At 40.9% G+C, this 26982-nt stretch overlaps 1 protein-coding gene across 1 annotated transcript in view; it reads right to left on the bottom strand.

The window, feature by feature from the left end:
* LSG1 (large 60S subunit nuclear export GTPase 1) overlaps positions 1-26515 on the bottom strand; it is a gene marked incomplete at both ends in the record, with an annotated part of 28915 nt that extends 2400 nt beyond the window's left edge. Inside the window, 13 exons of the mRNA XM_080695811.1 lie at positions 755-928; positions 3322-3401; positions 6294-6422; positions 9149-9320; positions 9409-9510; positions 11533-11946; positions 13978-14154; positions 15306-15366; positions 19899-19985; positions 20497-20583; positions 20762-20882; positions 24249-24375; positions 26417-26515. Coding sequence (XP_080551937.1) covers positions 755-928; positions 3322-3401; positions 6294-6422; positions 9149-9320; positions 9409-9510; positions 11533-11946; positions 13978-14154; positions 15306-15366; positions 19899-19985; positions 20497-20583; positions 20762-20882; positions 24249-24375; positions 26417-26515 — 1830 coding nt within the window. The remainder of the gene's footprint in view (positions 1-754; positions 929-3321; positions 3402-6293; positions 6423-9148; positions 9321-9408; positions 9511-11532; positions 11947-13977; positions 14155-15305; positions 15367-19898; positions 19986-20496; positions 20584-20761; positions 20883-24248; positions 24376-26416) is intronic.
* Positions 26516-26982: the final 467 nt, after the last annotated feature.

Here is a 26982-nt window from a genome sequence, read left to right as displayed (position 1 = left end):
ATGTTTAGAACAAATAAATCTATAAACACAGAAAACAGATTAGTGGGTGGCAGGGCTTAGGGTGAGAGGAACTTGGGGAGTGACTGCTAATAGTATGAGGACTCTTTTTGGGGTATTAAAATGCTACTGTATAACCTTGTGAATACGCTATAAACTACTGAGTTGTAAAAGGGTATGTGCAAACTTCAATTTTGTTTATGGCATATGAATATCTCAATCCTTTTTCTTTTTTTTGTGGTACTGGGGGTGGAACCCAGGGGCATTCTACCTTTGAGCTATACCCCTGCCCTATTTTTTATTCTTTATTTTGAAACAGGGTCTGAGTTGCAAAGGACCTCACTAAGTAGCTGAGGCTGTCCGTGAACCATGAACTTCTGGTCTCAGCCTCCCAAATGCTGGGATTACAAGCGTGCGCCACTATGCCCGGCTCAATCCTTTTTTTTAAATTGCCACTGCCGCTGGGCGTGGTGGTGCATGCTTGTAATCCTCGCGCTTGGGAGGTGGAGACAGGAGGATCGCGCTGGTTCGAAGCCAGCCATGCTGGCTTAAGAGACCCTGTTTCCAAATAAAAGTATAAAAAATATGTCTGGGAGTGTAGCCCGGAGGTAGAAGGGCTTCCAGAAACCCCAGTACCACCAAAAAAATAAATAAAAAAAATAAAAATAAAAATAAATAGCCACTGCTGCCCATGTATATCTCAATTTTTACTGCTAAAAAATGGCTGAATCAGAAGCTAAAGAAAAGTTGAACTTACTTGATGAAAAAAAGTTCTGTCAACTACATTTTCAATCTGTCTTGCCATTTTATTTCCCCCCGGCTGCATTTTCTCTTCGTTCCCATTTGTTTTGCTCTCTAGGAGTCGTTGGTGTTGCTGCTGAAATATCACAGGATCTTTCCCAGGAGGAGGATGGCAGTACAGCAGTTTGCCCTGTGAAGACAACACAGATGTTAACAGTGCATCCTAGGTACCATGTGTGTTACTCCAGGAGAAGGAAGAAGTCCTCCGAGGAGACATCACGACCAGCCACACCTGAGGGAGTTTTCTGCATGTTGATTAAGCTGAGCTGAGTTCTGGTCTATTCCAACTTAAGAGTTGTAACTATTATACCAATGTGTAAGCCTTAAGTTTTCTAGAGACCTCACTCATCCATGAAGGCCTCAGACTAGGATGCATTCGTCACTGTGTTCCTTTTTACTTTGCATTTCTACTAAGTCTTCTCCAGTATACTTTTATGATTATAATTAAGGCAAATACTTTCTAAAACAAAAACCAGGATACGAATGGACAATTATGACTATACTCATGGGAGTACCAGACTAGGATTCTGAAACCCAGATAGTTCTCAGATTCCCATGTGTAATCTGTAGTTGCTCACTTGGCACAAAGGCATCTCTTTCTACAATAAAGGCTCTAAAAGCTGTGACTGTTAAGGTAAATGAAAAAGGGATTTCCATGCAAATATTATTATGCAAGGAGTATTAACTACTTTCTTCTGAAATACGGCTGCCCACTTTTACTTCTATCTTCCACTGGTATGTCTTTGAAGAGGGAATAAAGCTATGTTTTCACAACTAGTTACTATCTATAATTCTGATTTTTAGGAAGAATTAAATTTAATGCATAATAATTCTTGAGAGCTTATTATGTGCCAGGCACTGAGCTTAATAGGTATCTTATATATGCATATACATATTTTATATGTATATACAGCTTATATCCATATATGCATTCTTTTTGTGTATTTCCCATAATTTCTCAAACTAGGTACTATTAATCTCCATTTTATTGATGAAAAAACCAAAATAACATGTTTTCATTTGTAATCTGACAATCATAACCTCATAGACTTGTTATTTTATTTAATTTCTTTGTGTGGTGCGAGGAATAAAACCCATGGCCCGTGCATGTCCTGGTACATGGTCTACCACTAAGTTATCCTTATAGCCCTTTTGTTATGTTTCTTCTTGTTGTTGCTGCAGTACTGGGGATTAAACACAGGGCCAGTTGTTTAAAAAAATTTTATTTTGAGGTGGAGTTTCAGTAAGTTACCAAGGCTGGCCTCCAACTGCAATCCTCCTGCCTCAGTCTCCCAGAGTAGCAGAGATTGCAGGCATGCGTCACTGTGTCCAGCTCACTATGGGGTGTGTGTGTGTGTGTGTGTGTGTGTGTGTGTGTGTGTGTGTGTGTGTTACTAGGGCATCAACCTGGGGCATTCTACCTGTAAGCTACATCCCCATTCCTTTTTAAATGGTTTTTTTTTTTTTTTGTTGTTGTTGTTTTGAAACAGGGTCTCACCTAGGTTTCTAAGAGTTTCCTTAAATTGCCGAGGCTGGCTGTGAACCTGCGATTCTCCTGTCTCAGCCTCCCAAGTACTGTGATTGTAATCATAATCACTGAGATTGTAATTACAGTACACCACACCTGGCTGATGATGTATTTTTGATGAGATACATATACAGAATTTAAAATCCTAAGAGAAAGCTGGGTGTGGTGATGCATGCTTATAATCTTAGTACTTGGAAGCTGAGACAGGACTGCAGATTCACAGCCAGTCTCAGCAACTTAGGCCCTCTGCAAATTAGTGAGACCTTTTTTCAAAATAAAAAAAACAGCTGGGCGTGGTGGCGCACGCTGGTAATCCCCGTGCTTGGGAGGCGAAGAAAGGAGGATTGTGCAGGTTCAAAGCCAGCCTTGCTGACTTAAGAGACCCTGTTTCCAAATAAAAAAATATAAAAATAGGTCTGGGAGTGTAGCCCAGAGGTAGAAGGGTTTCCAGGAACCCCAGTACCACCAATAAATAAATAAATAATAAAAAAAATAAAATAGGACTGGGGATGTAGCTCAGGTATAGAGTGCCCAGAGTTAAATCCCCAGTACCATACACATACAAAACCAAACCAAACCGAAACAAAACTCCTGTGAGTAAGTTAGCTTTGAATACAAATGTAAATGTTAGATATTATTGCTATTATTACTAGATAAGCATGTGTAGAAAGACATGAACAGCAATACTATGAGGAAGATTATAATAGTTACAGTGGAAACAAGTAAAAGGCTGTAGGAGATGGAAACACCAGATTCATAAATTACTGATTTTCAGTGATAATAGGTATTCAAAGATCTCCTTCTTTTTTAATACATTATTAATAATTTCTATAATTTATATTATGATAACTACCCTGGATTAAGAATATAACCCCAGTTATAATTTTTCTCAATGAAAAAGTATCTTTTACTTTACAAGTTGCCATTAGTTAAAAACAAGGAATGTCTAAAAAGAAGACTTGCTTATTCAGTAATAAAACAAAGGATTCCCTTACTTTAACATAATCCTTTAGAATATAGCGGGCAGATCGAGGTTGGTCTGGCTGTCCATGTGCTGTCATGAATCCTCGCATATCTGTGGGAAAAATAAATCGTGTAAAACCTCAGTCAGAAGACAGACTATCACAATGAAGACAGTGGAGGTGATGTACATTTAGAACTTCCCACTGAGACACTAACTCTGCATGTTTATTTCTATCTTTAATTTTTATATTTTTGGCACTGAGGATTGAATCAGAGGTCCTTCTACTGCTAAACTACACCTCCAGGCATTTTTATTTTTTAGTTAAAACAGGGTCTTGCTAAGTTGCTGAGTGTCTTGTTAAGTTGTTAAGGCTGGCCTTGAACCTGCAATCCTCCTGTCTCAGCCTTCTGAGTATGAGGATTGTAGGTGTGTGTGTGCCACCATGCCTGGCTTACTTCCATCTTTTAAAAAGTTAACTGATACACAAACAAAAAAGTTAATTCACTATCACTGTAAATTATATTTTGTTTAGCACCAAAAACATTTGCTAATATAGATTAGTTATATCTGATATCACAATAGCCACCTAGCTAGCAACACACTATGAAAGACACACTGAATTTCTCTTTAGTTATTTCTTCTATCGTTTGATTTTAAACATTTATTCATTACAAATTGTGCTGCTATGAACATGGGTGTGCATATGTTACTGTAGTTCTGATTTCAATCCCTTTGGACAAATACCCAGGAGTGGTATAGCTGGATCATGTGGTAGATCCATTTCCAGTTTTCTAAGGAATCTCCACACTAACCTCCATAGCAGCTGAACTAGTTTGCACTCCCACCAACAGTGTAAAAGAGTTCCTCTTTCCCCACATCCTGCCAGCATTTGTTGTTATTTGATTTGTTTGCCATTCTAATTGGGGTTAGATGGAATCTCAGCGTAGTTTTGATTTGCATCTCCCCAGCAGCACAATTCGTAATAGCCAAAATATGGAACCAACCTAAGGTCTCTATCAACAGACGAATGGATTGCAAAATTATGGGAAATATACACAATGGAATTCTACTCAGTTATAAAGAACAAAATCATGTTATTCACAAGAAGATAGAAAGACCTGGAGAACATTATGTTAGGTGAGATCAGCCGAGCACAGAAAGAGAAGGGACATATATTTTCTCTAATATATTCAAACTAGGGAGTATTAAGAATACTGGACGGACTCCAGGCAATGGAGGGGAAACCTCAACAAAGCTAGGATGGAGTTAGAAGGCCGAGGTTGATTAATGGAGGAGCTACATTCGAATATGTGTAAATGTATGAATATAGCATGGTCAACCTGGATTCTCATTGTTGGGAGGGCTGAAAGGGGAAGCGGGGTGGAGGGGGAGAGGCCACCAAGCCCAGTCTGAATGTATGCCATTTTCAGTATGTTCCACAAAAAATAAATTAAAAAAACTATTCATGGAGACTACCTAAGAACATTAGCAAAACAAAAAAGACAGGACAAGTTTTCTTATTTAAAGATACACCCACATTTCTTTCAGTTTCCCAATGTACCACAAAGATTCCTTTAATACCAACTCAAGGAGAAGACAGTGGCAGAGCACAGTGGATAAGAACATGGGCTGTGGCAGACAGGTCTGGTCCAAAACAGCTCCTCACACACCAGCTGGGCGCTGGCTCTCTCAGTGCCAATGAAAATACTTGGAGTCTTAATACACATCTTTTTGTTGTTGTTGTTGTTGTACTGTATATTGAACACAGAGGCATTCTACTTCCAAGGCACACCCCCATCCCTATTTTTTATTTGGAAACAGTGCCTTGCTAGGTTGATGAGCATCTCACTACTTGCTGAGGCTGTCCTCGAACCTGAGATCCTCCTATCTCAGCCTCCCAGGTACTGAGATTAGGAGCATGCACCACCACGCTTGGCTTAATATACATTCTATGCAAAAATAAATAAGAAAAAATAAAAGTTCTAAATGTTAAAGAAAAACAAGTGGTTTGTTACTACTGTTGACTTCTATATGCCTAAGGAAATCATAATAAACATTGGGAAAAACAACATGTGCAGAGCATAGTACAAAGAACTACAAATCATTAAGAAAAAAACAATGCACAGAAAAAGGCGAACATGTGGAAAGATGCTCAATCTCACTAGCCTTTAAGGAGTACAAAGTAAAACTAGAGCAATCTGGCAATGCCTTTTAAAACTGACTGCCAGAGACTACTCTACACAGACACAGATGGTAATCTTGGAATCTGTGCATATGTGGTCATTTGTTTTTACAAACTTGCTTTTATCAGGTAGCATTAGATGAAAAACAGTATAATAATATTATTACTTTATTATTATTATTATTTTATTTTTAGGTGGAAGTGGGGGTTGAACCCAGGGACATTCCACCTCTGAGCTACATCCCCAGCCCTATTTTTTATTCTTTCTTTTCATTCATTCATTCATTCATTCATTCATTCATTCATTTATTTTTTGGTAGTACTGGGGGTTCCTGGAAGCCCTTCTACCTCCGGGATACACTCCCACAGGCTACACTCCCAGACCTATTTTTTAACTTTTTTTTTATGTGGAAACAGGGTCTCTAAAGCCAGCGAGGCTGGCTCCGAACGAGTGCGATCCTCCTGTCTCTGCCTCCCAAGCGCGGGGATTACAAGAGTGTGCCACCACGCCCGGCTTTATTCTTTATTTTGAAACAGGGTCTCGCTAAGTTGCAGAGGGCCTCACTAAGTAGCTGAGGCTGTCTACAAACCTGCAATCCTCCTGTCTCGGCCGGTCAAGTACTGGAATTACAAGTGTGCAACACTATGCCTGGTTTATACTATTATTAAAAAATAGCTGGGACTGTGGCAGTCATAGAGCAATGCTTACTCTTAGTTCCATCCCAAGCACCCTCAACCCCAAATTTTTGTTAATTATTTTTATTAGTTAATTATATTGCTATCTTTTATGTTTTAAAACAAAACGACACAAAACAGCTCACATCCATAAGCAGTCAACAGTTCTTCCGAGGTTGGAGGTCGACAGGGATCTTCATCCTCTCTAGGCGTTATAATGTTAATGCCATAGGTAGTTTCGAAAACATGTCGTGGAATATTTTCGCATACGTGAACTTGTCAAGGAATCCATTCTCTTGAACCGACTTCTTCACAGCATCTAAGACACGCTGCTAAGAACTTGGCACTCCAAGATTTCTATGACAAGCACCCTTTCTCCTCTCCAAAGAGTAGAGCTTTTCATTAACCTAAATAATTACTTTTCCTTTGAAATAAAGCCTTATGAACAAAATATCACTTCCAAATTATTTTAAAATAGTAACTAAAATTTTATCTTTAAAACAAATCTCAAAGATGACATTTTACTTTAAAAAGCAAAATTATAAACTGTAAATTTGAGATAATTCTAAATTAGGGTATTTTTGTTTTTAATACAACTATGCAAGGTGATTTTCCCTCCCTTGTCCACTCTCCCAGAATCTATCTGCACTTTCTTTATACAGCTTAAAATATTGTATCTTGTCCTAATTTTTCACATACACATCTCCCCCTCCAAACTGACGCTCCTTAAATGGCACAACCCACCTGAGTTATGCCTGTATTCTCCATAGTACCTAGCCTAATCTGCCTTTAATGCTTAATACATGTTTGTTGATTTATTACTTATTATTCATTTATTTTAGTATTGGGGATTGTACACGGGAGTATTCTACCTTTAAGCTACATTTGCAGTTCTGTACTTTGAAACAGGGCCTAGGTTGTGGAGGCCTCACTAAGTCGCTGAGGCTGGCTCTGAACCTATGATCCTGCTGTTAGAACCTAAGTGCTGGGATTATAAACGTGTGCCACCACAATTGTTGATTAAACTCAAAATATCCAGGAAAGCATAAAAAACACCTGCGTTTCCAACTAATCAGGGTACCAAAACTTCAGCTATTAAAACTATATTTATAAATTTAAGTTCTTAAGTCACTATACCAGTCTCTTCCATCACAATGAGGACAGCATAGTTTGTGATGTATCCTTCAATTCATTTTTAGCACTTTAAAAAACATAGGTATCTATGATTATAAGGTGCTGTTTAGTGAGATAAATTTTTTTTACATAAATGGTGTTACATTGTATATGTATATGCAATGCTTAGAGTTTTACTCATATTGCTATATGTATAATCAGTATGTTCTTTTTAATAATTGTCTAGTATTCCATTTTAGCAGATACTTTAAAAAAAAGTCTGAGTAAGTTGTTACCTATTATTATTATTATTATTATTATTATTATTATTATTAATTAGTGGTGGTACTGCGGGTGGAACCCAGGGGCTTTTCTACCTCTGGGCTACAATCCCAGACCTACTTTATACTTTATTTGGAAACAGGGTCTCACTAAGTTGCTGAGAGCCTCACTAAATTGCTGAGGCTGGCTTTGAACCTGTGTGATCCTCCTGTCTCGGCCTCCCAAGAGCAGGGATTACAAGCATGCACCATCACGCCTGGCTATAGTCATTATTTTTTGTAGAAAAAAGTTTGGGTGAACAAAAAGCTATGGCTTTAAGTATAGGTATTAAGGATTTTTGTCAAGAACTGAGCAAGGTCTGGAATTTTACCCTCCTTACAAAATAATAGGCTAGTATGCCAGTTTAGCAGTTTCCTGTTTTCTAGCAGGATCCATAAAACACTAAGAGGCTAGCCTGTTAGTTTCTACGTAGGGTTTAATCTTAGATCCTGCTTAGTTGTTTTTGTGGTGCATGGGATTGAACCCAGGGCATTCTACCTTTGAGCTATACTCCAGCCCTATTTTATTTTTTATTTGGAAACAGGTCTTGCTAAGTTGCTAAGGCTGGCTTTGAACCTATGATACTTCTGTCTTAGCCTCCCAAGTATTGGAATTACAGGCATGTGCCACCATAGCTAGCTCTGCAAAGTTCTTAACACATGTACCTTAGAGTACTTCCTTCAACTAGGATAGTTAGGCATTATCCTTGATGCTTCACATAAGCCAATTCATGGTGTTAAGAGGAAAAAAAAAAAAAGGAATTCCTAATGTACATACTAGCTGTGAGATCTTGGGAAAATTTAACTTTTCTGTGTTTCAGTTGCCTCAAATAAAAGGAAATGGGAATAACAACAATACCTGCTTCAAGGGTTGATTGAATATCAGATAAGTTTTGAGGGGGGGTCCAGGGGATTGAACCCAGGGGCTTTCTATCTCTGAACTATATCCCAGTCCTTTCTATTTTTATTTTGAAACAGGGTATCACTAAGTTGCTGAGACTGGTCTCAAACCTGCAATCCTCCTGTGACAGCCTCCCCAGCACTGGGATTATAGGTGTGCACCACCCCACCTAACTTTCAAATAAGATATTTAGCAAATGTCAGAAAGCACTCAGCAAGCAGGAAATAAATGTATTATCCCTGCGACACCACTGGAACCAGGAGATAAGTCGTAATTCTGAAGTCCTGATGCTACCTCACTCTGTGAACTTGTGTAGCTCACTAGAATTTTAGATTCTTCATTCTTAAACTACCAGACCTGAACCCTTCAAATGCCAGAAGCCGGATGTGGTGGCACACCCTTGTAATCCCCGCGCTTGGGAGGTGGAGACAGGAGGATTGCGCAGGTTTGAAGCCAGCCTTGCTGGCTTAAGAGATCCTGATTCCAAATTTATTTTTTAAAAGTATATAAAATAGGTCTGGGAGTGTAGCCCGGAGGTAGAAGGGTTTCCAGGAACCCCAGTACCACCACCAAAAAAAAAAAAAAAAAAAAAAAAAAAAAAAAAAAAAAAAAGCCAGCAGAAGGCAATGCTCCCCAAATTCCTGAAGCCTAATATGCACAGAACCACCCGAGTGTTCTGGAAGCAGAAAGGATATCAGTGATATGGGTGGGACGTGGTCTCTCATCTGGTCAATCGGAAGGATTCCATTGCAAATCATCTCTGCCTTGGTAGACACGAAGGACGGCATCACCAGGCCTGGGCAGTCACAGAGGCAGAGGCCAGGCTCCACGTAGAGAGTCTGAAAGACAAGTAAGAAGTCTGTGTTGGGCACAAGGCAGCCGAAGGGGAGAGGAGTGGCACATGAGTGGCAAGAGCTGTAGAAATACCTGAAAATGCTTGGTGTGACCAGGGGTGGCAGACACAGATACTTTCTTGTTGCCCATGATGGTGTTGATAGTTGAACTCTTACCAACATTAGGGTACCCCACCTAGAAGAGACTCAGAAGTTACTGAATAATTACAGGACAGCTATCAAAGACTCAGAGACAGAACACCAGTGGTGGCAAGACTATAAGCCTCTGGTTGCTTGGAAGCTTATTTGAAGTAGATGCTCTGTGAGTTCTTTGACCTTTTTCTCTTGTGATATGAGAGGCTTTACTCAGACCCATCTCCAGTGATGGTCAACCTATATACACTTATTTCTATAGGTTTTACTGTTAACTTACAGCAAACCTCATCCCCTTGTATAATCCCCCAGCCCTATTTAAAGGCATTACAGGCCAGGCATGGTGGCGTACGCTTGCAATGTCAGCATTTGGGAGGCTGAGACAAGAGGATCACGGTTTGAGGACAGCCTCAGTGTGAGAGTACTGAGATGCAGGCTCCTGCTTAAAGGGTTAACAAAGCAACTCTGGCTCCTGAGAGGCAGCTTGGAATGCCAGGCTGGGAGGCAAGCATACTTCCTCTATCAGTGAGCTATGAGTCTTGCCAAGTTGCCTTCAAGGTCGGAAGCAGCTCCGGCCCTCTCTCTGAATGTCCTTCCCAGCATAGACATCTCTCAGAACTTATTGGTATGATAAACAGCTTGAGATGTTATGAGCGGTCACAGGTGTTCTTTGTTTCTATTTGTAAAGCAAAGAGTTGCTTTGAGACTCCTTTGGCTTTACTCACATCCATTGTTGCTTGAAGACAACCTTGTAATGTCGAAAATAGTTAATTTGTCTATGGATCCCAGAGAAGCTTTCTCTGTAAAAGTCTGATTGCTTTCTCAATAAAACACGCAGTGTACATGAAACCTGCATCCCCTGTGCCCCGTGAATCGGCTTTACCCTTAGGTCTCTAGTGCACTAGACACTGACACCTCAAGTACTTAGTGAGGAGGCCCTTTGCAACTCAGTGAGACCCTGTTTCAAAATAAAGAATAAAAAAATAGGGGTGGGGGTGTAGCTCAAAGGTAGAATGCCCCTGGGTTCTACTCCTAGAACCACAAAATAAATAAATAAAGGCATTACAGTTTCCACTAGAAACTTCTAGAAGGGGGTGAAGCTGAGCATTAGACAATAATCACAACATATGATTATTTTGTTAGGGGCTCAGCAGAATTCTTGATACGACAAGCGATTTATAGATGTTTGAAGGAAGAAGGAAAAATGAGTAATTAGCTTATTCTCGGAATTTCTAGAGTAAGACATTCAGAAAGTGAGAGCTGGGAGACTCTAAACCTCAACAGTCTCCTTTCTTCTACTTTGTTTTGTTCTCCTGGATAAATGATCTCCTACCTTTGAGCCACACCCCCAGTCCTATTTTTGAAACAGGGCCTCACTGAGTGAGGCCCTCACCAAGTAGATGAGGCTGTCTGCAAACCGCAACCCTCCTGTCTCAACCTCCCAAATGCTGGAATTACAAGCATGTGCCACCAGGCCTGGTGTGATAGATGATTTTTTTAATCAATAGACCTCAGCTAAGGTTGAGGCCAAGAGCCACGCTATAGCCCTTTGGGGTATGGGCACTTCCACAGCCACCTCTGGAGTTATGATAAGTATGTTGAGACAGAATTCGACTTCTCATTTGTTATGCAATGTTTATGCAACAAAAGCATCTTTTATGTTTTACCTGCCAACATGTTGGAATTCTCTCAAACATGAACCTGGAACATTTACAGTATAGGTGGCAAGGACCACAAAATGCCAAAAGAATGCTGAACGAGACATTAAGAGCTCTTTCACTCTAGTCTCTCTTGGCGTTCACATGATAGGAAGAGCTGCATTGGAAGGAGACTGGAGAATATATTAAATATGAACAAGTGTGTAGCTAATATAAACCTTGAGGCAGTTCATTCCTCAAGCTGGGCTTTGGCTGGCCCGCTGCTTCATCCCATGATGCCAGTGGGCAGCCAGAAAGCAATACATTCCCTATGATGTCAGACTGCTCCCAGGGATCCCTGTGTAGCTACCAGAGGAGGGGGCATTAAAACCCACGTGGTAACAGCTTCACGATGTATTCCATCTTACCAGTCCAACAGTAAGCTGCCCATCTTTCACCTTCTTTCCAGTGTGGAGCTGCTTAAAGAGCTCTAGCAATTCCTGCTTTGATACCAGGTGGCTAAAATTGTGTGTCTCCCTCTTCTGTGAGGCGTTTCTGTCCTGAGGCTCAGAATTCTCAGTACAGCTTTCCTTCCAGTCCTGACCACAAGCCTCCTCAGGGCCACTGTCCTCTTCTGAGCATGTCTGCCAATCTTCCTCCTCTTCCTCCTGGCAGTCCTCGTACTCACTGGCATCTTCGTCACTGGCGGAGTTGTCCCCAAGTGAGGGAGAAGCCCTGCCTGGGAAACGGTCAGCCTCACTGTGTGGAACTTCATTCTCATCAAAACTGGAGTTTTCAGACTCACTTGTGTTGGCTTCTTCAGCTTCTCTGTTTACTTGTTCCTGAAGAAATACCAAACCACAGAAGCTCAGAAGTATGCAACTGCACTTTTCACTCGTTAAGATACCCAATGAACTGGGTATCCAGGAGGCTGGAAACAGTGAACACAGGCTGCAAAGTGAGCCTCCAGCACAAGGCACACAGAGCTAGCCCCTCAGCAGCACGCCCTCTCGGGAGGGTGGGATCAGCAGACCTTAACATCGTACTCTATATATTTCTGTAAAATTTGAACTTGGTACAAATAACATGAATTACTGTTAATTTAAAAGAAGTCTTAGCTAGGTGAGGTGGTGCATGTCTACAATCCCAGCTGCTTGGGAAACCAACACAGGAAGAATGCAGGCTCAAGGACAGCCTGGGCAACTCTGGGAAACCTTATTACAAAATAAAAAGTAAAAAAGGTTGGGTGTAGCTCAGGGCTAGAGTGCCCCTGGGTTCAGTTCCCAGTACAGCAAAAATCAATCAACCAATCATTCTTAAACCAAGGAGAAAAAGCTATGTTATGCTGAGTTCTTTAGCAACAGTTATTTTGCAATGAGATATAGAATAAAACAAAGCGTTTTTCATTAACAATCTAAACATTTTTTTTGGTGGTACTGGGGTTCCTGGAAACCCTTCTATTTCCAGGCTATACTCCCAGACCTAGTTTTATACATTTTTATTTGGAAACGGTCTCTTAAGCCAGCGCAGCTGGCTTTGAACCTGCGTGATCCTCCTGTCTCTGTCTCCCAAGCACGGGAATTACAAGCGTGCGCCGTCACGCCCAGCAACAATCAAAACATTTAAACATTCTCCTGTTTGCACAAAACAAGAAGGACATAATATATGAGCTTCATTTATATTTTTTGCATTTTAAGGAAATTGCTATTCTTTCACGAGTGTGTGTGTGTGTGTGTGTGTGTGTGTGTGTGAGAGAGAGAGAGAGAGAGAGAGAGAGAGAGAGAGAGAGAGAGAGAGAGAGAGACACAGACACACACACACACACAGACAGACGGAGGGAGGGAGGAGTACTGGACATGGAACCCAGTGCTTTGCACATGCTAGGCAAATACTCTACAACTAAGCTACATCTTTCAGTTGTCCCCTTTTGTTCTGACTTCTCTTAAATGCAATTACAAGGTCATTTTGAAACTTCTTGCCTAAAATTAAAAAAGAAAACATTAGCACATAATACTGGGAATGTTAAACTATTTGAACACCACCAAGCTGGGCGTGGTGATGCATGCTTGGAATCCCAGCATTTGGACAGCCTGAGCTACTTAGTGAGGCTCTTTGTAACTCAGTGAGACTCTGTTTCAAAATAAAGAGGAAAAAAAAAAAAAATAGGGCTGGGGGTATCACTCAGAGGTAGAATACACCATGGGTTCCATCCCCAGTACCAAAAAAAAGAAAGAAACCACAAATCACAAAGAAAGTAACTTTATGATATTTATTTATTTTTTGTGGTACTAGGGATGGAATCCAGGGCATTCTACCTTCAAACTATACCCCCAGCCCTATTTTTCACTTTTTATTCGGAAACAGGGTTTCACTAAGTTGTGGGGGGCCTCTCTAAGTTGCTGACCACAAACCAGAGATCCTCCTGTCTCAGCTTCACAAGTACTGGGATTACAAGTGTGCGCCACCATGTCTCCTGGTGATTCCCCTCTTTTCTTGGTGGTACTGGGGATTTTGAACCCATGGGGGCTCTACCTCTGAGCTATACCCTCAGTCCTATTTTTTGAAACAGGGTTTCGCTAAGTTGTCATACACTGGCCTGAGAGCTGCAATCTTCCTGTCTTACAGGTATGTGCCACCATGCTCAGCTTGTGACTCATTTTTTTTATAGGTCATCCTACTATTGTGGCATTTAGGGGGAAAAAGCAAACAACAACAAACAACAACAACAACAACCCCAAAATACCAAAGCAACAATAATAAAAACCTTAATTACCACAAATCTCTAAAAGGAAAAAAAAAATACAAATAAAAACATACTAATCAGAAATTAGAATCCTTCCTGAAAACCACTCTGAAAAAGCACACCGTGTTACCTTAGTGTCACCATTCAGTTGAACTGTCTCAGCCAAAGCTGACCAGAAAATAACCTTCACATCTTCTTTTTCAAAGTATGCAGCCCAGGCGCTCCGCTGCTCGGCAGTCAACAAGTCTGCCTTGTTTATTAGAATAATATTCTCCTTGTTGGCATCAATCTCTTTCACATAACATTCCTATGCAAGACAAAGACATATTAAAAAATTTCTTCAAACAAGAAAAAAATCAGGCAAATTACACTGAAGACCCCCCCAGTAAATATTTTTTCATTGCCTCCAGTTGTTTTTTTTTTTTTGGTGGTACTGGGGTTCCTGGAAGCCCTTCTACCTCCGGGCTACACTCCCAGACCCATTTTTACATTATATATTTGGAAACAGGGTCTCCTAAGCCAGCGTGCGTGACTGGCTTCGAATCTGCGGATCCTCCTGTCTCTCCCTCCCAAGCGCGGGGATTACAAGCGTGCACCACCACACCTGGCCATTGCCTCCAGTTTTAAATTACTTCCTAATTTAGAGGTTTTAAACTATTGACACAGCTTACTAATCTTTTCAGTAAGCTTTGAAAAAAAAGTTTCACCATTAAAATTTTTGCTACTTAGATTAAAATATCCGCACTATTTCTCAAAAATATGAATACCTCAGATGTTCACATTTTAACATTGTAAGATTACATGAAAAATATAGTTTTTTTTTTTTTTTTTTTCTTGTGGTACTGGGGGTGGAACCCAGGGGCTTTCTACCTCTGGGCTATCTCCCAGACCTATTTTATGTTTTACTTGGAAACAGGGTCTCACTAAGTTGCTGAGAGCCTCACTAAGTAGCTGAGGCTGGCTTTGAACCTGTGAGATCCTCCTGTCTCAGCCTCCCAAGCATGGGGATTACAAGCATGAACCACCACGCCCAGCTAGTACTGTATTAATTCAAAATTTTACTTTTTTTTTTCCATGTAATCTCTCAGGTCACTTATTACATGCTACAGTATTTTATAAACTTAGTTCTCTTATTACCACAGGAGTAATAAGTAAGGTGTAAGAAGAGAATTTAATGAGATGGATTAAAAAGTGATTAGACTATGCTAAAATAAGTCAAATGTTATTTCTATTGATGTCTCCTAAAAAATAGGAAACTGGCAAAGTGTTTGTGCCTTCCTGCAAAACATTGATCGAAAAAACATCTGTCTCAACAGTGGCATTATGCAAGCTCCTGACTTTGAGAGGAGAGGCAGGCCTAATTCAACAAAGCAAAAGAGTACAGAATGCCCGCCCACAGTCATGCTGAGTGATGCTGCCCTCTTTGCTGCTCCAAGACATCAATCCAACTGTACTTACCAAATCCTCACATCTGAACAGGAGTGGGTTTCGAGCATCTACTATCTGGACCACAATATCACTGAAAAATAAAGTTAGAAAATCCAATATTTGTGAAGTAAAAGGGACCAATGGCCTTATATAAACAGCAAAAGTAGCAAACACTTTCCATATGTTAAGCACTTGACATATTTTTTTTTTTTGGTAGTGCTGAGATGGAACCCAGGGGCATCCTAACTTCGAGCTACCCACCAATCCTATTTTTAAATTTTTATTTATTTATATTTTTTTGTGGTACTGGGGATGAAACCCAGGGACATTCTACCTCTGAGCTACACCCCCAGCACCTATTTTTTATTCTTTACTTGGAAACAGGGTCTCACTGAGTTGCTGATAGCCTCATTAAGTAGCAGAGGCTGGCTTTGAACCTATAAAATACTCCTGTCTCAGCCTCCCAAGTATTGGGACTACAAGTGTGGGCCATCACGCCTGACTCTTTAATTTTTATTTTGAAACAGGGTCTCATTAGGTTGCTGAAAGTCTTAAGATGCCAAGGCTGGCTTTGAACCTGTGATCCTCCGGTCTCAGCCTCTCAAGTACTAGGATTATAGGTGTGCACCACCCCACCTGGCTCGACATACATATTTTATTTATTATTATTTTTTTGGTGGTACTGGGGTTCCTGGAAGCCCTTCTACCTCCAGGCTACACTCCCAGACCTATTTTACATTTTTATTTGGAAACAGGGTCTCCTAAGCCAGTATGCACGGTTGGCTTCGAACCTGTGGGATCCTCCTGTCTCTGCCTCCCAAGCATGAAGATAACAAGCGTGCGCTACCATGCCTGGCGACATATTTTAAAGGAATTATTCCCAGTTTATCCATGAGGAAACTGAGGCTTACATTAGCAATTGGATAACCCGCCCAGCATCAGCTAAGAAGTAATGGAGACAGAATGAGACCCAGGTAGTCAGGACTAGAGGTTATTCTCTTAACTATAATATTCTACTGCTCTAATATGGCCTAGTGGGGGGGGGGGGGAGGAATAGCATTTCATTGCTATAACTTCCGCTATAATTTCTAGTAAACTCTCCTAGTAGAAAAAAGAATATTGTACATTCTTTGCTCCAGAGCTATCTACTAAATATTTAGTCCCTAATCTGCACTCATTTTGAAGCCTCAAAAGCTACTAAATCACTTGCTGACAGCTGCCACTACAAAAGCCAGTATCTTACTTAAACCTCCAACTCCCAGAGACAGCTTATACCTAGCAAATAATTATCTACCAGTTCCAAAAATATGCTTAAATGGCAAAAATACAAAACAGCAAAGTATCAGCTTAAGTTGCCATACTGAAACAGGAACAATGAGTCCAACTTCTTTCACCACATGGAGGACGTGGTAATGAGAAAACTTTCTGCACCTGATGGCAGGCCCCTGAGGCCCCCCACAAATGCAGTGGGGACCACGGCAGCCCAGCCTGGCACTGCAACACCACAGCAGCTTTCTCCTTAGAAAAACAACTTCACAGATGGGCATGGTGGTGCATGTCTATAATCCCAGTACTTGAGAGTCTGAGACAGGAGGACTGTAGTTCAAGGACAGACTAAGCAATATAGCAAGAATCATAGAACCTAGTGAGACCCTGTTTAAAAATAAAATAAAATAGGGCTGGGAATGTAGCTCAGAAGTAGAATGCCCCTGGGTTTGATTCCAGTTACCTCCCACCCCAACCCGAAAAACCACTTCAGTTCTCTGGAAGGCTGCTTCTGTCCAGTCTTTGAGGCTAGGGAGATGTGACAAAGGACAGTTGTGGCTGCTACTACAAAGAGAAGCTGAAGAGTGCACCACCTTATAGCAGTCTCCTCCAATCCTAATTTGGTTAACCAACCTTTTCTGAGATAATTCTTTGCAAACATACTAAACTCCAAGGAATCAAGGTTACCATTTAAGGCAGGGCTTTTGAAACTGAAAAGTATATCCTCCCCCTAAGAATAGCTAAAATTCTATCATAATCCTGTGACTGAAAGGAACTCACAGACTTGCTAATTTCTCTCTCCCTCCATCCCTTCCCCTCCCCCCCCCCTATCTCTCTCTCGATGGAACCCAGAGGCATTTGACCTCCGAGCTACACCCCCTGCCCAATTTTTTATTCTTTATTTTGAAACAGGGTCTCATTGAGTTGCGGAGGGCCTCACTAGGTAGCTGAGTCTGTCCTCGAACCGCGATCCTCAGGTCTCAGCCTCCAGAATGCTGGGATGACAAGAGTGCGCCACCATGCCCGGCTGACTTGCTAATTTTTGACATATTAAATTCTCTAAGCTAGTTCTCAGTATTTCCATTTTTAAGGTAACCTCACTTGTAAACTCACTTAAGCCGAGTAAATCACAAAAAGTGAACAAACCTAATAAGTTAAAACTACAAGGCCTACAGACATCACTTCTACCTACCAAGCACACAGATGGAATAAATGGCGTTTAAACACCAGGAAGATAAGGTATTTCAAGCTAGCTCATTGCACATGCTGGATTAGGATGCAAGGTGCCAACCACATAGCAGGAAGCATTTATACAGCAGTGGAAGTGCTTATCTTCCTGGATACAGTGTTCTGCCCCCAGTCCCCCAGCAGTTTCCTGCCTTTCAATGGCATGTTATACATCACATCTTTTCTGATAACTACCATTGAAATTAAAGAGGCAGATGGCCTAGCCAGCCTGTTAGCAAACAGGAGACATCTGCTGTAGAGAAGACAGCAATAAATATTTCTTATTAAAGACGTGGTGGCAGTCACTTTGTTAGTAACATTTCTGTGTAACTCAGATCTACTTCCAAGTGATGTAAACTATTTTCTCTGAGTTAGAAAGATATTGGTGTCTAGAAAAGAGAAATATAAATTACAGAACAAGTAATGCTGTAACCTGCGGAAGCTAGAGGTTTCAACAAGTACAGGCTCACCAGGGGAACCAGGTGCTCTTTGAGGGGCAAAGAAAGTACAAAGGGCTTTCCTACTGAACGTGGGAGACTAAACACATAACAGTCACCTCTGCCCCCCTCAAAATCTGTAAAAAAAATGAAAGCAAAGAATGAAATTCATTCGAACAAAAAGAAAGAATGTCAGCAACTAAGAAATATGAAGCCAGTGAGAACCAAGCCTGTTCATGCCCCAGAGCCCCAAGAAAGCTCAAGGTCAAAAGTATCAGCTCTCTCTAACAGCAAGAGTATGGCAGGAGACTAGAATTCCTCTTAATAGTGACCTCCTAGCAGCCAGGTAACTGCAACCCACCCCACAGCATCCATTTCTCCACCACCAACAGCAGAGGGCTAGGGCTTAAAATGCAAAAACAAAACAAAACAAAACAAAAAAAACCCAACCAACCAACCAAACAAACAAAAAACCCTGAGGCTCCAAAACTGGGACTTCAGGCACAGAAGTGAAGAATTGTCAATACACAAAAGAGGAATGGAACCTAAGCCTTTATCCTGAACTGTGAATATGCCCAGACACCTGTATCACACCACTCATTTGGCCCCATTCCCAGAAGGAGATCATTCTTCACTTTAAGAAACTAACTGGCAGGCAGCCAAGTGCAGTGGTGCACACCTGTAATCCCAGCATTTGGGAGGCTGAGAAAGAAGGAGAGCAAGTTTGAGGCCAACCCGGACAACTCAGTAAAACCTCTCAAAATGAAAACTAAAAAGGGCTGGGGCGGGGGTAAGTCAACGGTAGAGCATATCTAGGTTTAATTCCAATAACCCTCTCTCCCAAGAGACTGGCTGGCCCTAGGGAAAAAGATCTGTAGATATTAACATCTTGGGGTATTTCAACCAAATACAATCGATACCTGTCTGGTCACCCATAGATAGGCTCATTACTTGGCAAACTCCATCTAAACAGGGAGGCTTATCAATTAGCTTTGTAATGCTTTATTCTTAAATATGAATGGGAAAAAAATCACTAGACATGTGGGGAAGGGCTGGCACATAAATATCAGAAACTAGAATAATCTAAAGAGGCGAGAAGGCTGTTTTGTCAAGAATTTTCTGCAGTATCAATTGTTCCTTCCAGTGCTATGACACGGCCCACTACCTTTCTATCTGTAACATAGAAGGAATCACACTCCCCTTTATATTTTACTAGATAATGAGTTCTCTGAGATCAAGGATTGTGTTTCATTCATTGATGTGCCACTGGTGCCTGCCAATATGGATGGCATTCAGCTGAACTCCAGAAAAGACCGTTGACATGAACACTGACATTTGGCTCTCCCCATAACATACAAGCTCTTTACAGTCAAGAACCTACCCTTTTTTATGCCCATATTTTCCAGTTACCAAAAGGACCTCAATACATATTTGCTGAATAACTTCAGGTACTTCAGAATTCACCTTAGAGAAATCATTCACTATTCTCACATACCTGTCAATCCACTTACTAACCAAAACAAACCAAGAACTGTTTTTTAAAAATACAGTGTCATACATTCTGCTTTTTCCAAATTCTCAGTAGCACTTTGTAGAACTTAATCCCCCTCTCCTTAGATTCTGAGACATGAGCATGTCAACATCCAATTCTAGTATCATTACTACAACATCTTGAAAGAAAATGGTTACTCACCTTCTCTCAATGACCCTCCAGAGCTGACGCCAAAAGTCCAAATTTCGTTCAAACGGAGTCAATATCAACTTTTGTTCCTCTTCTAGCCTGGCTTTAGAATGAAAAGGTTTTTTTTTTATCTTTGCCAGATTATAACAGTTTTAAAAAATATAATGTTCAAATTCATGACATTAGCGAATAAGTACACAAATACTATCTAATTATTTTAACATGCCTCGTGCTGAGTCAACATAAAAATAAGATTTATTCCTACCAATACACCACCAAATTCAAATTTTATCCTTAAGCTATTTAAGCCCTGGAAGTTTCTCTCTCACACACTCTTACTAGAAGAATGCTCAGGAGAGCAGTGACAGACTGCTGAGAACCTGCTGGAGCAGAAGGGAATGAAAGGAAAAATGTCCACACCAACTCCTGTGCCTACAAAGATACACACATGCAGCCTGCAATGCTGTGCTTTGGTCATGCAACAAAAAGCACTTGCAAGACCCATTCCCCTTTTAAAGGAATCAAGACTTCTAAAGGCAAGTGGCAATGCAAGCCAAAATGCCCGGACCCAGGCAGAGTTTCAAGACAAATGTTAGAGTTCAACACTCACCGGACAAGCTGGCGTCTCCATTTTAGGAAGTTATCTTTCTCTGCCTGTTTGAGTTCTTCTGGACTAGTTTTTTTGTCCCAGTTTGGTCTGAAACAATCATAGAGGAGAAAAATTCCACATAGAAGTTACCACATATAAAACAGGAAATCTGGATATAATAATGGCAGCTGAGAAAAGCAAGAATGAAAAAATGCAAACAACTTAAAAATGTTATCCTCAGTGGTCCTTTATGCCTTGTAATAAATTAAATTCTTGTTCAACTCACCTCCTTGGTATACACAAGAACTGTCTGTTTTCTTCATGGAGTTTCTTAATTCTCTGGCTCTCTTCAAAAGACAGGAGTCCAGTTCTAGCCTCAGGGACCACAAACTTAATATTAAGCTTCTCTGTTCACAGGGGGGAAAAAAAAGGTACCCTTATTTTAGAGAGGCAATATGAAACATTGAGTATTAGTCATTTTGATGAACGTGGCAAACTTATGAATATGAAAAAAATTTTTTCATATTGGGGATTGAACCCAGGGGCATTCTACCTCTGAGCAACACTCCCGCCCAGTTTTGTTTTTTATTTTGAAACAGGATCCACAAAGTTGCTGAGGGCCTCACTAGGTTGCTGAGACTAGTCTCAAATCTGCAATCCTGTTCTGAGACTTCCAAGTACTGGGATTTTACAGGCGTGTGCCACTATGCCCACCTTTGATTTAGGTTCTTTTAGCCCTCAATAAATTCTACTTTCCAAATAAAGTTTCTTATAGAGAGAAAGAAATTAAGAAATCTTCACTACACTTTTCAAAAGCTCATCATTTCTTTAAGTACTAATTTTATAAAACTCTACATGGTGAATGTATTTCATGGGAACGGTAGGAATGGGAAGGGGCTGTAAAGACTTAACACAATCAGTTTCATTTTATTTATGAAGAATAATTTAAAGCCAATGGGAGTTGATGAGGAGGCAAATATTCAGTGAAAAGATTTGCTCCAGTTAGAACCATAAACCCCTATACTTTTATAATTTATACAAGATATTTATGACTCTATCAGGAAATTCAAGATATCAGTGACTCTATCAGGAAATTCAAAGAAAAGAACAAAATCATGCCCATATATGGATTAGAGAGACCTGAACTCTAGGGCTCCAGGCCTCTAGCTGCCCCGGGCCTCTCCCATTGCTCCACACATAGCCACCACCTGCTTTTGAGGGTCCAGGGTGACTGCAGTAGAAGACAGCCCCCAAGAAGCTAGCTAGGCTTACTTCCTAAATGGCTGCCAAGGGAAGGTTCTACTTCAGAGATAACATAACATCTTCAGTAACATTCCTCTTCACCTGTAGGCAAAAACTGCAGCCTCTTACCCTTACCAGAATACCATAATACCACTGAGACTCTGCTCAGTCAGTAACCCGGATTACAGCCAACTCAACCACAAGTCTCACCCATGTCCTCTTCAACAGTCAAAACCCCCCTCTTGCCTCATACACGATGCTTCTTTTATATTAACTTCTTCTTCCAATGGTGATCTTCCATCTAACATTCCCACTTTGCTCTGTCCAACATCAGTAAATACTTTGGCTCCTTGATTCGTGCCCTTTATTCCAGTCCATCGCCTACCCTGTAGCTTTGTTTCCTTATTTGGCTGACAGTACATGGAACCTCCTCCACCCACTGTCTAACTAGACTATCAAGGTCCTTATCTCATTGCACCCACGCTCCCAAACTCTAGCTAGTCTTTATTGTATTGTATACTTGAAAGTACATCTTAAAAGATTTCACTACACAATGCACACAACAAATGAGGTTGTGGATCTGATTAATTAATTCAATTGATAGTTGTAATCAATGCACAATATGTACATGTAACAAAACATCAAAACTCTATTAAGGGGGAAAAAAATCCCCAACCAACCAATCAAAACCACCAAAAAGTGAATCTTAAACTATGTTGCTCAATTGCTTCAAACCCTAGAGAAACTCCCTGAACCTCTACTTTTCTCAGAATCTGTTCCTTTTTTGCCTTTTCAGTCTATGCTTATTATAGCCAGTCCTCTATGCCAGCAAAACCAAACTACTTAACATTATCTGAACAAAGAGGGCTATTGCTTCACATCTTGCCTTGAATCCTCTGTCTGGATAAGAACCCATTTCATCTTCCATATCCTTCTAAGACTTACTCATCATTCAAGACTCAGCCCCAAGGCTGGATGTCGGGGCATACACTTGTAATCTCAGTACTTGGGAGTATGAAACAGGAGGATCAGAGGTTTGCAACCAGCATCAGCTACTTAGTGAGGCTCTCTGCTTTCCCTGATTGGCCTCAGTCTTCCTCCAAAAAGAAGGGATATGAATGCCATCTTTTACAATCTTATTGTGTTCTAGAGACTTCTTTCATAGCACCCAAAACAAAGTCTTGAAGAAACAAAATTGATCTTTTAACATTGTACTTTGAGAACCCAGTTCAATGCTGAGGGTTCACTAAAGCATCTGAACAAATGAAGGAATGATTTGCTAAACAATATAACATTTATTATTTTAATAAGAGGAATAGAAATAACAGTTTATAATACTGTGTGTGCCAGGCACTCTTCTAAAGTGCGAGCCGGGCATAGTGGTGGTGATGCATGCCTGTAATCCCAGTACTTGGGAGGCTGAGACTGGAGGTTTGCAGGTTCCACCACAGCCTCAGCAAGTAGTGAGATTCTGACCAACCTAGCGAAACTGTTTCAAAATAAAAATAAAACTGAGCTGAAGGTGTAGCTTGGAGGTAAAACGCCCCTGGGTTCAATTCCTAGTCACCACACCCCCAAAGGCAGTGACTAAAATTATATGCATGGAAAAAAATCAAGACTCAGCCCCAAGGCTGGATGTCTCGTTATCTATACTATGTTGATTACTGCTTTAAAAATACAATGAGGCTGGGCGTGGTGGTGCACGCTTGTAAAACACCCCCCCCCCCCCCCCCATGCTTGGGAGGCAGAGACAGGAGGATCGCACAGGTTCGAAGCTAGCCCGCGCGCTGGCTTAGGAGACCCTGTTTCCAAATAAAAATGCAAAAATAGGTCTGGGAGTGTAGCCCGGAGGTAGAAGGGCTTCCAGGAACCCCAGTACCACAAAAAAAAAAAAAAAAAAAAAAAAATGAAATTGGTGAACAGCAACAAAGAAAGAATTTTGCTTTTAATAAAGTCATCAAAAAGTATTCTCAAGCCGGGCGTGGTGGCACACGCTTGTAATCCCCGCGCTTGGGAGGCAGAGACAGAAGGATCATGCAGGTTCGATGCCAGCCACGCGCGCTGGCTTGGGAGACCCTGTTTCCAAATAAAAAATGTAAAAATAGGTCTGGGAGTGTAGCCCGGAGGTAGAAGGGCTTCCAGGAACCCCAGTACCACCAAAAAAAAAAAAAAAAAAAAAAAGTATTCTCAAAAATGCTGGTACTGTTCACCATATTATTGACTGGATTTTTTTCTACAAGAGATTGTGTTTCTTGAAGTTGATACTATAAAGTATAATCTTAAAGATTTTTAGAGCTGAATTTAAAAGCCATGTCACATGCTGCACTTCATAGTTTATGTTCTACTGGACTTTCCCACATTGCTTCTGAGATAGAGAGTTTAAGAGTTTCACATACTGTTTCTGCCTTTGAGTTAAAGAGCCTATTTAAGAATTTAGCAGGGTCTCAAAACACTTTCAAGTAGACTTATTTATATCTAGACAGAAAGATGGTAATATGACCAGTGTCATATACACTCAGCAGTAAACTTACCAGCTATGAACTCTGTTCCTGCAAGCTCTGCAGTTGCAAGAAAGTCATCAAGAGAGCTCTGTTCAGTCACCGATTGAAGATTGAGACGACCCCAGTCATAGCCATCATTGAGTTCACTTGTGTGCAACTATGATAAAACACAGGATAAAAATGAATGCTGCTCTTTTCTGCTTTTGACATCCAAATAGGCTTTAAACCTCTTTGCAACTATTCTGCGGTTTTGAGGGTAGTTTAGCTCCTTTAGAACCTATACTACTAATAATTAACATTTATTATTATTATTATTATTTATTATTATTATTTATTTTTGTGGTACTGCGGGTAGAACACAGAGGCTTTTTTACCTCCAGGCTAAACTCTCAGACCTATGTTATACTTTATTTGGAAACAGGGTCTCACTAAGTTGCTGAGAGCCTCACTCAGTAGCTGAGGCTGGCTTCGAACCTGTGCCATCCTCCTGTCTCAGCCTCCCAAGTGCCACCACAACTGGCTAATACTTAACATTTAAATGAGCATTTTCTTACCTCATGATAGAAACTTTCTTTTCATCCTTTAATTTCCAGAATCTTTTGAAATGAATGTTACTCTATCTTCATCTTACAGATTAGAACATTGAGGCTTAAATAGATAATTTGCTTACAGCTGCAAACAAAGTATTAGATATAGGAGCTGAACCCAGACTATCTCACTCTGCTAGCAAGTCACAATTTTTTTAAAAAATATAAGCCTACAATTAAAAAAAAATACATATAGTGATACATGTTGTGTAAATACTGGTCATGACAGTAAAATGGAAATAAAATCTTGAGACAAAAGTTACCTTATTATATGTAATATACTGATACTTCTTTTTTCTTCTTTTTTTTTTGGTACTGAGAATTAAATATAGGGGCATTCTACCTCAGAACTACACTTTTGGCCCTTTTTATTTTGAAACAGGCTCTCCCTAAGTTGCTGAAACTTCTTGTTCTATCTTGCTGGGATGAAAAACCAAAAAAGTTAGTCAAAACTACCAAAATGATTTCCATGTACAACCCAGAGTGCAATAAGCATCATCCTAAGCCACGTGCTTGGTACAGGTACAAATAAGAAAACAAAAAAACTAAGGGTCAAGAGCTTAAGTGGTTTACCCTGGGTCACATCATCAGCAAAAATTCGAATAAGGATCAGTATCTGGTTCTTTAGAATTCATATTCAATTTTCCCACTATGTCTCAAAGGTTGCATTAATATCACATTGCCTAAAATCAGTTAAAATTGCTAGTAATCCAATGTTCGGAGTATCTTAGATCTGGTAACTACTGATATTCACTGTATGCAGATCCCTCTGCAGATCCTACGGTTGGAAGACAGATGGTGCATAGTGACACATAGATAGTCAAGGCAGCACCAGGAATAAAAATAAGTTTAGTACAGGATCTTACTAATCACTCAGTACATTCTCAAATACCTTGGAGGCTAGGGGGCTGGTGAAAATGACTAGAATGATAAACACAAGGCGAACCACTTCATTCAATTTTTAAGGGTTTTCCCTAGACCTAGGGGGGTAAAAATAGGTCTTCCCTATGCCTATTAGGTATCGCCGTACCTTGGTAGCGAATCTTTGAGCTACACCACTAAGGAGAAAAACAGGGAAGCAGGGATCTGAGTTACTTTGGCTCCTGGTAGTAACCCAACAGCTTTGGAGGATCAATTCTTTAAATAAATCAGTAACTTAAAAACAAACAGTTTTGCTTCTTTCCTCCTCGTAAACTTCCAAGCGCTCCCCAGGCTTCTAGGGCACAAATCAAACTTAAAGAGACTACTGCATGGAAGGTCTCGTCGTCACACTAGCCCCGCTTTCATGGTCCTTCCTGTACAACCTGTGCAGTGCTTTGATCCTTCCGGAGGCCGAGACAGGAGGATCGCGGTTCGCGGACAGCCTCAGCTACTTAGGCCCTTCGCAACTCAGTGAGACCCGGTTGCAAAATAAATAAAAAATAGGGCTGGGAGTGCAGCTCAACGGTAGAATGCCCCTGGGTTCCATCCCCAGTACCGGGAACACACATACACACACACCTGCTTAGACACCAATTGTGGGAATGATCTCTCTGACTTCTGACCCCAAATTTTACAGCATTCAGGCTCTCGGAACTCGACAGGATAAGAAAGATGACATGGTCTGCTTACCCAGGAGTCGGCGTGACGGTGGCTACGGCTCCGCTGAGTCTGATGGCGGATCAGGGCCCGGCCCAGCGACCCGCTACCCACCGCCCTCTTCCTGCCCATAGCAAAGCAGCGCCGCACCGGGTCGGCGCGTGCAGTTTCCGGGATTTGTAGATCTACTCCAGGAAGTTGCGTATGAGCGAGCCCAAATAGCTCCGAGAGGGGAAACGGAATGCATTGCTCCAGAATGGAGCGTCTAGTATTTTCCAGTATTATAGAAAAGAAAAGTAAAAGTAATTTTGGGGACTTTCGTATAGCTGGATCTACGAATGTCTCAATTTGAATAGAATTATTGAGTTAAGAGAATGGTACATTCCAAGCTTGCTCTTCAGTCTTTAGCATCCGGCGGGAAACTAGAATAGCTGAAAAATATGGCCTCTCACACTCACGTTGCTAGCTCCGCCTCCCAGCCGGAGGAGGCGGAGACTCGAGAGGAGGGCGTTTCTGTGGCGAGTAGTGGAGGGAGCTGCCTGACTCTGGTTTTCCACCAGGCGCGGGATCCCAGGGTGTGGCATGGAAGAGTATAGCCC

The sequence above is a fragment of the Muscardinus avellanarius genome (assembly GCF_963383645.1).
Source record: "Muscardinus avellanarius genome assembly, chromosome: 5".
Taxonomy (NCBI): Eukaryota; Metazoa; Chordata; class Mammalia; order Rodentia; family Gliridae; genus Muscardinus; species Muscardinus avellanarius.
Note: the sequence above shows the minus strand (reverse complement) of the source record. Positions and strands in the feature narration are given on the sequence as shown.